This window comes from Trematomus bernacchii, unplaced genomic scaffold, assembly GCF_902827165.1.
Source record: "Trematomus bernacchii unplaced genomic scaffold, fTreBer1.1, whole genome shotgun sequence".
Lineage (NCBI taxonomy): Eukaryota > Metazoa > Chordata > Actinopteri > Perciformes > Nototheniidae > Trematomus > Trematomus bernacchii.
Window position 1 is genome coordinate 16,410,626 of NW_022987689.1, and position 13,268 is coordinate 16,423,893.

The 13,268-nt window shown below is 43.4% G+C and overlaps 1 protein-coding gene, 5 non-coding genes and 1 pseudogene across 6 annotated transcripts; all 7 read right to left on the bottom strand.

Annotated features, from left to right (window-relative positions):
* Positions 1–572: 572 nt before the first annotated feature.
* Positions 573–5,272, bottom strand: LOC117488919 (annotated as a pseudogene).
* LOC117489063 lies at positions 1,847–2,027 on the bottom strand. The gene has a single exon (XR_004556567.1). It is a non-coding gene; the product is annotated as a small nucleolar RNA SNORA81 (small nucleolar RNA).
* LOC117489064 lies at positions 2,295–2,476 on the bottom strand. Its single transcript, XR_004556568.1, has one exon. It is a non-coding gene; the product is annotated as a small nucleolar RNA SNORA81 (small nucleolar RNA).
* Positions 2,987–3,061, bottom strand: LOC117489065. The gene has a single exon (XR_004556569.1). It is a non-coding gene; the product is annotated as a small nucleolar RNA SNORD2 (small nucleolar RNA).
* On the bottom strand, positions 3,543–3,616 carry LOC117489060. Its single transcript, XR_004556565.1, has one exon. It is a non-coding gene; the product is annotated as a small nucleolar RNA SNORD2 (small nucleolar RNA).
* On the bottom strand, positions 4,003–4,076 carry LOC117489061. Its single transcript, XR_004556566.1, has one exon. It is a non-coding gene; the product is annotated as a small nucleolar RNA SNORD2 (small nucleolar RNA).
* Positions 5,273–12,147: 6,875 nt separating the features above from the next.
* setd9 (SET domain containing 9) lies at positions 12,148–13,245 on the bottom strand. Its single transcript, XM_034137911.1, has one exon. It carries the CDS (start codon positions 13,195–13,197, stop codon positions 12,355–12,357), a length of 843 nt encoding a protein of 280 aa, XP_033993802.1. The 5' UTR covers positions 13,198–13,245; the 3' UTR covers positions 12,148–12,354.
* Positions 13,246–13,268: the final 23 nt, after the last annotated feature.

Sequence of the window (13,268 nt, forward strand, 5' to 3'; positions counted from 1 at the left end):
AAAATGACTGTTTTAAAATGCCATTGACTACCAACCAATGTGTACCTGCTACACTATTTATATGTTTTTCATTTTTGTAAAGCACTTTTATGCCTTGTGTTGAAAGGTGCCATATAAACTTGCCTTGTCTGTAAATTAAACTTGGCCTGGCATCTTTATTTAAAATCATGAATGTCCTTATGGAGACATTCATACTACTTTAAATTGCTCAATTTAAATAAACGTAATGGTACAGAAATACGAGTGTGAGAATTGGAAGTTATGAGATTCAAATCGAAGATTTTAAGTTAGATTTTCCAAGTTAAATATAAAAAAACATTGCTATGCATGTTTTTTACTGCTGTGCAAGCCTTTTTATCCAGTCACTATATTTCACTGCTGCTTGTCAGTAGGTGGCACTGTTTCCCAAGTATTGCACAACTATACTAGTGATAGGCCATGATGCTTCAACCAAAAATGCCATGTTTATACAATTCATGGAGACTTTTTAGGTCCATTACATGAAGACTTCTACCAAACAGGTTCACTTCAATACAACTCTCCTTTAAATTAACACTGCATGACAGATCAAGCAAATATAACAGCAATTTTATTAAGCATTCATACAATTCTGTAGAGGGAAATCTGAAGAGCAGTAGCAGTGTACTCTGGTGAGGGTAAAACTAACGTAACCAGTGAGGAAATCTGATAGAGCAAGTGGTATAAAATACAAATATTTGGTACCCACAATACACCGAACATATGTTAGCATAACATAATTTGCAGACTTTATACAGCACTTATACCTTTTAGTCCACAAGTAAGTTACTAAATGGTGGAGAACACCTAATACACATATCTTAAATGAACATGGAAAGAAATACCTGATAAGAACCTTTACAGAACCCATGGTTTGAGTTTAGAATCTACAACTGTCCGAGAGAGACCACCATAGAAGTCGCATCGCTTTTAACACATAACAAAGATTCTGAGCCAAAGTTTATCATTGAGAAGTTTGTTTTTTCCCACCCTCGAATATAAGCACAATGCAAGTGGACGATCGCCATCACTGAGTTAAAAAAAAAAAAAAAAGAATAATCTCAGTGCTCAAATCAGGTCGGCCACATTCATTTGTAGTTGGTTTGTAGGGAGGTCATAATATGACATGGGGAAACCTGCTGGACGTCAATGCCACGAGCCTGAGAAAAAGAGGGCATTTCCACATTACATTCAAGACTAAAGCAGGACATGGCTAATACATCGTGTGAGTTAATGTCGCTCGTTTATAAGTAACAGCATTCTACAGGCGGAGAATCCATTGTGGAGAACGAGCACTAATCTCCCAAAAGTTTTGACTGCTTGGCCATTTTAGGACTGTTGCAGATTTGACACCATTTGGGGTTTCTTACATTTCAATTTTCACCATTACATAAGACTTAACACTCACCAGAAGATCAGTAGTGATCAACACTCTGCTTGAGCCAGACCTGAACTCTCATAATGACATCACGCTCCTTTTGGTCCATATCACCATGCTGCAAAAAATATGTATTCAAGTTAGGAAACTCTGCAGCCTTGCTACCAGTTGATCCAACAAAGATGTAAAGCCCAGCAGGCAGAGAACCCAGCATACCAGAGCAGAGACAGTGAAGTCTCTAGCGTGCAGCTTCTCAGTCAGCCAGTCCACTTTTCTCCTGGTGTTCAGGAAAATGACCGCCTGGGTGATAGTCAGTGTTTCATACAGATCACACAGGGTGTCCAGCTTTCACTCCTGGAAACAGCCAGGAAAATAGTCACGTTATTTTTTGTCAACTGAACAAAGTAACAGGTCGTAATGCCTACTAATCTTTATGGAACTGAGCAGCTTATGTGTAGCACAGGATCTTGAGACAAAGGGGACTGGACATTAAGAAAGAGGTCCCCCAGAGACTCAATTGCGACACTGTGCCTTTATTGTCCTTCCCTGGTGTACCACTGCTAACACGGCCACATGAGCTAAACCCGAAGGCTTGGCTCCTGCAGTTTGAGCAGGGTGCTTTAGAGAAGGGGCCATTTCATAGTCAGAACAGTGTAATTTTGAAGATAACCCACCTCTCGCTCCACATTTATGTAGAACTGCTTGATACCCTCGAGGGTAAGTTCTTCTTTCTTCACCAGGATGCGAATGGGTTCATGCATGGTCACCTCCAACACCTCTGCTGGCATGGTGGCAGAGAGCAGGACCACCTGTAGGAGACGACATGTTACCAAAAGATCAAAAATACTGAGCCGAGTAGAGACAGAGTTGCAGAAGTAAAACATTTAAATGCAGAATTAAGTGTTGCACTGCACCTTGAGACAGAGGCCACTGAACATTAAGAAAGAGGTTCCACCACATCTCATTTTCAATACAGTGGCTAACAATCTTCTTCCACGCAATACTCTGCTAGCATTATTGCATGAAACAGATTACATCTGGATCACACAATTATAGCAGTGTTCTGTTAATGCAGAAGGTATCAATATTTGTAGTATTTTACTTTAAGTCAAAGAATTCTTACTTGAATGTTTGTGCTCTGCTTCTGGAAGATCTCGTAGATCTGGTCTTTGAACCCTCGGCTCAACATCTCATCAGCTTCATCCAGAACAAACATCTTGATGCATTTAGCAGCTGTACAGAAATTTTTAATTTAAAAAAAAGAGCATTTAGTTATGAAACATTTTGAGCATACTGTGTTGACCAGGAGTGAACTTACAGAGGTAGCAAGCATGTCGAATACGCGACCCGGTGTGCCCACCACGATGTGAGGACACCCCGCCTGCAGCTTCTGGATCTCAGTACGGAGATTGGTCCCACCGATGCATGCATGACAGGCTGCACCCATGTAGTCACCCAGAGCCAGAATGACTTTCTGGATCTATTAAGAGGAGACGGAAGCAAAACAAAAAAAGACACAACATCTTGTCAGGATAATGTGTAGATCAGATGGCACATGACAATTTCAACAGTGTGTGGAAGAACTGTTCATAGTGATCAGTAAAGTTAAAAAGACATCTCCATTGCATTGTCAGTCCCGAAAGATGGTAAAGCATCATTTCACCCAGTTTTCCACAGCAACATAAAAATATTGAAACCACAATCAATTCAAATAGCAGCCAGATTTTAGACCGATGCAGCCATGGACAGAGACTACACCAATCTGACGAGGATACTGTGCGTCACAATTTTTAAAGCTTTGAAAACGAAAAAGAAAGTACCTTAGGTATTGAATCAGTGTCCTCAATATGCTGTATAGGGTCTGAGATACTGTGGAGGTCACTGTGACTTCAGAAACAGCATAGCTGCTGAGCCAGCTCTCTGGTGGGAGCCAGCATCAGAGCCTGAGTCTCCTTCAGCTCAATGTCCAGTTGCTGCAAGATAGAGATGGCAAACGTGGCCGTCTTGCCAGTGCCCGACTGGGCCTGGGCAATGACATCATAGCCTGATGGCAAGGGGACAAATGTTACTAAGTAAGAAAAACATTTTACAATTCAACAGAATGAACTGTGGTCTGGAAAGACCATAACTATCAAGTTTCAGTATTGAGTGATCAGTAAGGTAAAAAAATATCCCCATAATTTGGTAAGTCCCGAAAGATGGTAAAGCATCATTTCACTCAACATGAATAGACTATTTGTTTATCAGTTTAATATGTTTTTGTACCTTTGATGCAAGGCATGATTGCCCTTTGTTGAATACCATATGCATATATTCCCCTGAGAAGAGTCTCCTTCAGGTTCATATCATCAAAGTTGTCTCATTCCAGTTGCTCTGAAGTAAAGAAACAAAGTTTGTACAAGTCAGGATACAAATGTGTGGCTAAATCTGCAAAAAGACAATGTAATTTGTTCATGCACTTACCTCGATGACACCCTCAGGGTCCATTCCATCTGGTCCCCCATGGTCTCTCTCTTTTGAGCTTTATACGGAAAAAGAAAAACATTTTACAATTCAACAGAATGAACTATGGTCTGGAAAGACCATAACTATCAAGTTTCAGTATTGAGTGATCAGTAAGGTAAAAAAATATCCCCATAATTTGGTAAGTCCCGAAAGATGGTAAAGCATCATTTCACTCAACATGAATAGACTATTTGTTTATCAGTTTAATATGTTTTTGTACCTTTGATGCAAGGCATGATTGCCCTTTGTTGAATAGCAGATGGCTTCTCAAAACCATATGCATATATTCCCCTGAGAAGGGTCTCCTTCAGGTTCATATCATCAAAGTTGTCTCATTCCAGTTGCTCTGAAGTAAAGAAACAAAGTTTGTACAAGTCAGGATACAAATGTGTGGCTAAATCTGCAAAAAGACAATGTAATGTTTTCATGCACTTACCTCGATGACACCCTCAGGGTCCATTCCATCTGGTCCCCCATGGTCTCTCTCCTTTGAGCTTTATACGGAAAAAGGTAATACAACATTTAGTCAATTTAAAATGATAAATATGAACGGTGTCTTGGGGAGAGAGTACTTAACTGGTTACTACAACGTGCCATCACTACCACGTGTCATATCAAGTCGCTTTTTTTTTTTTTTTTTTTCTTTTTTTTTTAAAATCGACTTCTGTTAATTGTAAGCTATGTTAAACTTAAAAACTACGTCAGGTTTTACAGTAATATACAGGGTTACGCCCAAAGAGTCCGATTACAGAGCGTTGGGCTTGCCTGGGCGCACGTGTAACATCCCACGAGGGCTTAATTAACTGCGTCTCTAAATCTTCCCGCTAACGGACAATCGATACATGAACTGCTCCCCCGCCCGCTGTCATTAAACTAAATTATCGTATGAAACGCATAGAGCAAGATGTCGGACAGTTGGGCCTGTGGTGCCGAAGGGGGCTTCTCCTGCCTCAGAACAAGGCCGAGCTGTAGCCTGGCCTGACTGTCCCTGTGACTTCAAACCACCGGCCATGACAGCAGAACGTTTTTTTAAAGAATGCAACTCGGTTTTTATGAATGTCATAAGGAATAAGCTATATACAGTAGCCTACAAGGTTTCACATGGCTAGTAACGGCAATTTGTATTAGTTAGCTGGAAAGCTAATTATTAGCATCGTCCTCAGCGTTTGAGGCCTAACCACATATGTAAAAAGGCCTAACTATCGAGGTAATACATCATTAGGAATATACAGAGTGCACCCCACCATAGCACGCTTAAGTACACCTAAGCATCTACTATTGTTCTAAAATAAAGACAGAATAAATGTTTAATACCTGTTGTAATCAGCAGCATCGCTAGACATGATGCGTTCCCAACTGTAGCATGCGATTGGAAAGATCGCTGATGGCGATGCAAACTGATTTTATACAGCCGGACTATTTTTCACTGATTAACTTAACATGCTCAGTTTCGTTGACTATGCACTCTCAGTTGACTGACTTAATGTTTGGATAACATACATTGTATTTACCATCTGCTATGTGCACATTTCTTTTCAATAACCGATACAAAATGTTAACATTAATCCAATCTATATTTCTCAGCGGAAGGATATTGCAGTAACAAGTAGTGCTTCGGCTGCTACAGTGTCTCTGATAGGACAAAAAACCCTGAGTTTGACATTTTCGTGCTCCATTTCTGGAAAAGAGGTTCGTGTGAGGTCGGTGCAAGATGAGCTCATGAAAAACTTGCTTGAATGTAATATAGTAGTAAGAAAAGTAACGGAGGCTATGAAACTCCATCATCTCCATCATCATGAAACATATTTGAACAGGCAGGGAGTTTATAGGGGTATTCGCAACAGTGAATGTTTTACATTATGTATTCTTACATGATATATTATATATTTAACTTAGACACATTTGTGGTATATTAGAAATCAGTGAACCATAGCTGTTCAGCTCAATTTGTTTTCCATTTCTGCAAGTTAATGTTGGAGAGAGGTTTTAAAGGTCCCATGTCATGCTTTTCCGGTTATTACCCGTCCCCTTGTGTGTTATGAAGGTTTTTATGCATGTAAACGGTCTGCGAAGTCACAAACCCTCAAAGTACACCCTGGAGGGAGTAAAACTCTAACACAGAAAAGACCTGTCTATGCTGCCCCAGGATGGTCTGGTGGTTCCTCGGTTATCGCTCCTCCATTATCGCACCTCGATCCTCGATCCCCTGGCAGAAATAAGCGTCATGGGACGCTACTCAAGATGGCGCAGACAAATCAACTTCCGGTGATACCGAGGAGCGAGGAGCGGGGAGCGAGGAAATGAAAATAACCAACTTGAGATGCAGCCTTGGAATTCTACCGAGGCCGGCATACTTCGTAGCGAGACATTTCGAGGTTGCACATGTGTAGACTCCGAGGTATTAAAATCCCCACAATACTTTGCAGACGGACCAATTTCCAAATCTTTGGCAGAAATAGCGCTCCATTTAAGGCGGGGCCTCTCATATGACACACACCTGCACACCTGTTAGCCTGTTCCACAATTCTTTGTTTTCCGAGGCTAGGAAGGATTCTTGCCTCGCTTCTGAAGCAAGTGACTCGGAAGACATGTGTCACGATCTGTCGGTGTTGTGTTTTGTCTTGTCTTTTTCTGGTTTCCTGTTTTGTTTTGAAATGTTTTCCTCGTGTCTTCTCTGTTCCTTCTTCCTGTGTTTGCCTTCCTGTCTTAGTTTCCCTGGTGTGTCTGATTGTTTGATTGTGTTCACCTGTTGCCCTTGTGTTTCTGCCTCCCTTACCCCAGCTGTGTCTCGTCTTGTGATTACCCCTCTCTGTATTTAGTCTTGTCTCTTCCTGTGTTCCCCTGTCGGTTCATTGTTTGTTTCTCCTGTCTCCCACCATGTTGGTCACGGTCAGTTTTCTATAGAACCTATGTGTTTCATGCCATGCTATTGTTCAGCTTTAGAATAAAGCTCGTTTTTGTTTCGAGACCGTTTACCTTTTCTGATAGTCTGCTTTTGGGTCCTACCCTTCCACGCATCCTTACAGAAAAGGTAAACGGTCTCGAAACAAAAACGAGCTTTATTCTAAAGCTGAACAATAGCATGGCATGAAACACATAGGTTCTATAGAAAACTGACCATGACCAACATGGTGGGAGACAGGAGAAACAAACAATGAACCGACAGGGGAACACAGGAAGAGACAAGACTAAATACAGAGAGGGGTAATCACAAGACGAGACACAGCTGGGGTAAGGGAGGCAGAAACACAAGGGCAACAGGTGAACACAATCAAACAATCAGACACACCAGGGAAACTAAGACAGGAAGGCAAACACAGGAAGAAGGAACAGAGAAGACACGAGGAAAACATTTCAAAACAAAACAGGAAACCAGAAAAAGACAAGACAAAACACAACACCGACAGATCGTGACAACATGTGCTACCAAGCAAGCGTCCTCGACATTGAGAAACACCCACACTCTCTCAGCGGCGAAACTGTGACGCGCTGGGGGTGGGAGGGGGTATGATAGTCGAGCCCATGGATGTATAATAAGAACTGGATACAGCGTCGGAGGCGGGGTCTCGTTCTTTCCTATGAGAGCTGCTCATAGAGAGCCGAAGTCCCTCCCTTTCCGGTGGACCTCCATGGGACCTTATTTCGGAAAAAGTATGTATTGAAGTCAATGGAGAGAGAAAGATTATCTTTCGATCCCGTTTGAATTGTGCCACGAATTACACATATGATGTTTGTCAATCTTAAATATAATTTTGCAAGTTAAAAAAATAAAAATGTGTCGCAAAACTGTGAAGTAACCCTTTTTTTTGCGTGAAACCGCTCAATGAACTACATCTCCCGTCTCACACCACACACCAAGACGGCCGTCACGTTGGCACATTTCACTTCTTTCTTTCAGAATGAGGCGAAAAGTATTAAAAGAGGTGAAAATCTCTACAAGTCTGGGCATGTTGAGAGCTGTACATACACACAAGGGGAGTTTGCCCCTTTCACACCGGCGCTTTTCCAGCTCCGGCTCGGAGCTGGAGCTGGAAAAGCGCCGGTTTTTCCTGTTCACACCGCAGCGGCGCCGCGTCATAGCTCCGGAATGCGGTTCACTTCCAGCTCCAAAAAATTGTCGGTCTAGAGGCAAGAGCTTCGGAGCTATGACGCGGCGTCGCTTACGTCTGAGGCGTGCAGGAAACTAAACCCACCTCCCCTGAATATGGGTCGACTGAAGAGTCTCGTTATGCCTGCCTACAAGCAGTAGCGCTGAGCAAAGTGACTAGAAGGCAACCACACACTTATAAAAAAAAACAACACACTTTATAAAGTCAGGCAACACTAACCAGGCTTCGTGTGATTCTGTTTATTTGTACCTTACTTTGACCATCCGTTCGCTGTTATTGATCATTGTGGAGAGCAGGCAGACGTTTTGTTTGTTATTATAGCAGCTATCGGATGGAATCAATACATGGGCTGCACAGGTTGTCATGTCCGACTATCACAAGTAGAATCATAATGAAAAATACGCCGGTAAAATGTGCCTGTAGAAAACGGCTTAGCAAGTAGTCAGTTTATCTTCGGTTGCTATGCTAACATCACCCATATTATACCAGATAAACTTTCATAACAGCGTTGTGATGCCAAACAGCGTCAATTCAGACTGACACACATTCACTTAAGGGGAACTGGGGATATGTATCAGCTGCTTGTGTGACAGTCAGACAGTGAATACTTTAGAGCCGTGTGAGCTAACCCGGAGCTAACGGGAGAATAAACTCCCGTGGAAGAGCAGCCAGCACTGCAGCGGTCGGTAAATGCCGCTGAAACACATTAATAAACAATGAACCACGGCACTCTGGAGAAAAGTATAAGGTTGGAGAAGTCGTTATTTAATTTAATCTGGCTTCGTATGATTAAAAGCAACACGATCATCGACCCGATGCAGTCCCTCCCCCCGTTGTTGTTGTTGCGAGCTCCGTTGGGGAGAAAATCAGCGATGTAAACGGTGACGTCATGACGCAGCAGCGGCAGCTGGGCGGTGTGAACAGAGCGGGAGCTGAAAAGGGAAACCGGAGCTGAACCAGAAAAGCTCTAGCTAGGAGCTAGAAAGGGAAAAGCGCTGGTGTGAAAGCCGCATTAGTCGGTTCCGTAAGAGCCAGCATGCGGGACCGGGATTCTTGGATTTGTAGTCTTTCTAGTTGCATATTTTTCATAGTCTTATATTTCAACAGTTTTACGACAAACTGTGACTTTTTTGACATGGAAATTGTTTTTTAAGATTGACAAACATCATATGTGTAATTCATGGCACAATTCAAACGGGAACGAAAGATACGTTTTCTCTCTCCATTGACTTCAATACATACTTTTTCCAAAATAAGGTCCCATGGAGGTCCCCGGAAGGGGAGGGACTTCGCCTCTCTATTGGTGCATGAGGACAAAATGGCCCAACCTTTGAGAGAGCGAAACGTCACAGATTACCCATCATGCCTAGCTGTCAGAGCAGAAGAGCCAGTGGGTGTTTCTCAATCGCGAGTAAAGCTGCTTCAGAGCCACTATTTCAAGCATACTACGTCATCGAGTGCCGCCGAAGTACTGTTCCAATCTCCAGCATACTTGGAAATCTACCGAGCCCGGCGTACTCCGTTTGGAGAAATATCGAGGCTGCACATGAGTAGACTCCGCGGTCTTAAAATCCCCACAATGCTTTGCGCACGGACCAATTTCCCCAAATCTGTGGCGGAAGATGTAAGGCGGGGCCTCTCATATGACGCACACCTGCACACTTGCTAGCCTGTTCCACTCTTTGTTTTCCGAATGGCAGGAAGTATTCTTGCCTCGCTTCTGAAGCAAGATGCTCGGCAGACATGTGCTACCAAGCAAGCGTACTCGCGATTGAGAAACACCCCGTATGTGCACTCACAGAGCATGCATCCCTTAAGCCCCGCCCCCCGAGCTCCCACTCTCGGCTCAGTAGAATGAATGGAGACAGAAAATAAATCTAGATTCGGCTTTTAGTGCATTTTACAACTTTAAGGACCGAATGATTCTGATAAGGGCTATAAAATAGTTCATACTGGGTAGTTTATTTAGTTTAAAAAAAAGTATCCGCTGATTTACAGACGTCTCTTTCCCAATGTTAGTCAATGGGGAAAAGTCTTTCTGGGCCCAGTGACGTCACGGACTGATACGGAAATTGTAGTACCGCCGTTTGGACACAACGAATATTTTCATCAGAGTCCGGCGCACTTCCTGGGGGCTTGGTGGAGCCTCGCAGCGGCGAAACTGTGGCGCGCTTACGCAGCGTCCAGACGGCGGCGTGCGTTGAAGCTTGCCGGTGGGCGTGTCTGAAACTCGACCAACAACCAATCACATGAATCTCCCGCCCCGGACACACAAGCACGCGGTTTGAGTGGCTAGAGCTTGTACTGGCATATGATTTGATTGGCTGACGCTTCCATCGAAGCTTCAAAAGTAGAACATTGCTCAACTATTGAAGCGAGCAGAGCGAGCAAAGCGAAGCGACGGAAAGCATGACGTCACCCCATTCAAAGTGAATGGGCAGAAGCGTGTGGACGGGCCGTTACACTGTAGGTGCGCCGCGTTTGGGGGTGCGGGGGGGGGGGGGGGGGGGTGCGGGTGCTAGTGGAGCCTCGCAGATGGGGGTGATGCAGCCCCCTCAGCACCCCCCCCCCCCTTCCCGCGTCCATTCGCGATGTTTCGCTGTCTCGCAGATCCCACGCAGCAAGCAGGAAATGAACCCAGCTCACACTGTCCGCTCCTCGCAGCAGCGAGCTGCGCAACGTCCCGCCAACACGGCACCCAGACCCCACGCAGCATTCTCATCTGTTTGTCCTTACTGGTGTCATTTTCTGGTTGCTAACGCCATTGTAACACATAATCACTGATGTTCCGCTGTAACGGTGGTAGACTCATCAGAACAGAGTGGGCGAGCTGACCAATCAGAGCACAGTGGGCTCACAGGGAGGGGGGGGGGGGGGGGGGGCAGGAGCTCCAACAAGCCGTTTAGGACAGAGAGTGAATACACATACTATACAGAGATGCTGTATGTAAAACCAATGTGAGTTTGGAAAATTGCACAATATAAATCTATTCTAGTAGACCTCAACAATGGAATTATGATCAGTAGAAATGGCCATGACATGGGACCTTTAAAACATCATCCAACAATAAATGACATGTACATATCCCTATTGTATGTAACAGGGGTGTGTCATGGGTGAAAGCAATAACCTTAACATTTCCCTGTGTTTGCTTTATGTCAAACCATAGCTTGGTGTCAATAGTGTTTCAGGTTTTTTTATTTCAGAAGTGGCTAAAATGTAGTATGTGTGTTTAGCTATTTATTATTTTTTATTGGGAGGGTTTCCATTTTGTTAATATGCTGTTAATAAGCTCTTTACTGTATTGCCCTGTATTTCCCAACTATGCTGTGTCTGGTGCCTCGCCCCTGCAACAGGTTAACTCATGATACTCGTATGACTGCACCCTGTTTCTGTAAGTTTCCGTTACCAAGCAGGTGATAGTGGTGGAAAGTTACGAAATTATGAGGTACTCTACTTGAGAGCCCAATCTGCTCTGATTGGTTAGCTGGGGATTTGGAGATTTGGAAACTTTGGGATTTCAACCTTTGCAGACCATTTACATGCATAAAAACCTATATAACACACTACTGTACAGGAAAGGGTAAACCCCAAAAAGCATAATAGGGCCGCTTTAATACATAATTATTAACAATCCAAGAACATAAATAAATGTTTTTTTATTCATTTGATTCAAACCATACTACTCTAGGCCCAGATAACACTAGAAAGCAAATTTCAACAAAATCATGTTTAACTATGGTGCGGCTTGTCTGGTGTGCACTCCTTTGGGACATTGGTATATGGAGGGTTATTATATGATATGGATTCACGCCACTCATCAAGTTGGACCTATAACTCTTTTGTTAATCCTATCACATTATTTGTCTAATTTATGTTGGTATAAATAAAAAGTAATTTCACTCTTGAACATTTTCAACCTTAGTAGCAGTATCGTGGCATCTGGCCTGGGTGTTGAACTGAAAAAGAATGTTATCCCCACAATACTTAATGATCAACACAACGCCTTTATCTGCTTAAAAAAAAAGCCAGCTTAAACCCCAGCCAATGCCTATTCTGCACACGAACTGATCCTATGTACCCTGTTTTCCAATATTTTCTTGCAATACCTTTCAACAACAAAATACCTTTCAACTGTTAAATAAGAGCAGTTTTATTTCTTGCATGTTATAGAAATCCATATAAACATGTTTTGCATGTATTCAAGTGTAACGCTGAGAGTACAAAGAGAAATATTTTAATAAATGTTTTTTTTCTCCAGGCAATGATAACATTTTAAAATGTAAATGTTTTCTTCACTTCCAACACCAAAGCAGAACAGTGTACAGTAAGTGTACTCTGACTCTAACGCACAATGGTGTAGTAGTTGGAGAATAGTTCCTCCCCTGCTGTGATGTCTCTGAGGGACACAAGGACAACACAGCGTAGGGGCCTCTGTGAGTCTGTGCTGTAGTTGACATTAGGCAGATACTGGCGGAGCTTGATGGGAAATTTGTCTGGCACGTCAAACTCCTGGTAGCAAACGTTAGCAGGATACTCGTTGGAGCAGTTGTTCACATACTGTCCAACAGCAAGTGGGTTTTGTGAACTGGAGGTCAGCCAACTGGTGTCACTCATCAAGAAGGGCCCCATTCTGTCCCGGCCACTGCAGGACTTGAACACCACTTTGGAGATGCCTTTGTCATTGCCATCAATCAGGACCCCATCAATGCACCTGAATACAAATGGGTTTCTGATGGACTGGAGGAGAATTGGCTCATAGACTTGATAGACTGTGCCAGGGTACATGGCCACTGTAGCTCCTTTTGATATACATCCTTTGGTGACAAACACGCCAGTTCCTGCAAAGGGTAAAGTGCTGGGTTTCCGTGCAATGCAGAATCCTAGCGATCGTAACATTGCCTCCTCTTCACACTGGTGTTGTTTAGTGGTTTCCTTTCTGAGAAGATGAGATTGAGCCCCTCGAAGCTCCCCATGGTCAGCCCCATGACTCCTGAGCAGGACACTGAAGAGCTGCAGCAGGCTCTCTGAAACTTCCTGATCTGGGACCAGCTTGTCTTTAGAGCGGTCCGTCACCTGCCGCAGAGTTTTCTCATTTTTAGACAGGTTCAGAACAACCCAAGGTACAAACCGATGTCTGTACGATTTCCAGTTGTCCTGAACTCTGTTTAAAGCACGCCTTAACATTCAGATAGACGTCTGATATTCCGCACACATAGGTAAGAGGAAGGAGCTTATTTTCACGATTTCTGAAGCCA

Bases quoted from the DNA above. Each gene is read 5' to 3' on its own strand.
- setd9 (XM_034137911.1), bottom strand. From the start codon at position 13,197: ATGTTAAGGCGTGCTTTAAACAGAGTTCAGGACAACTGGAAATCGTAC.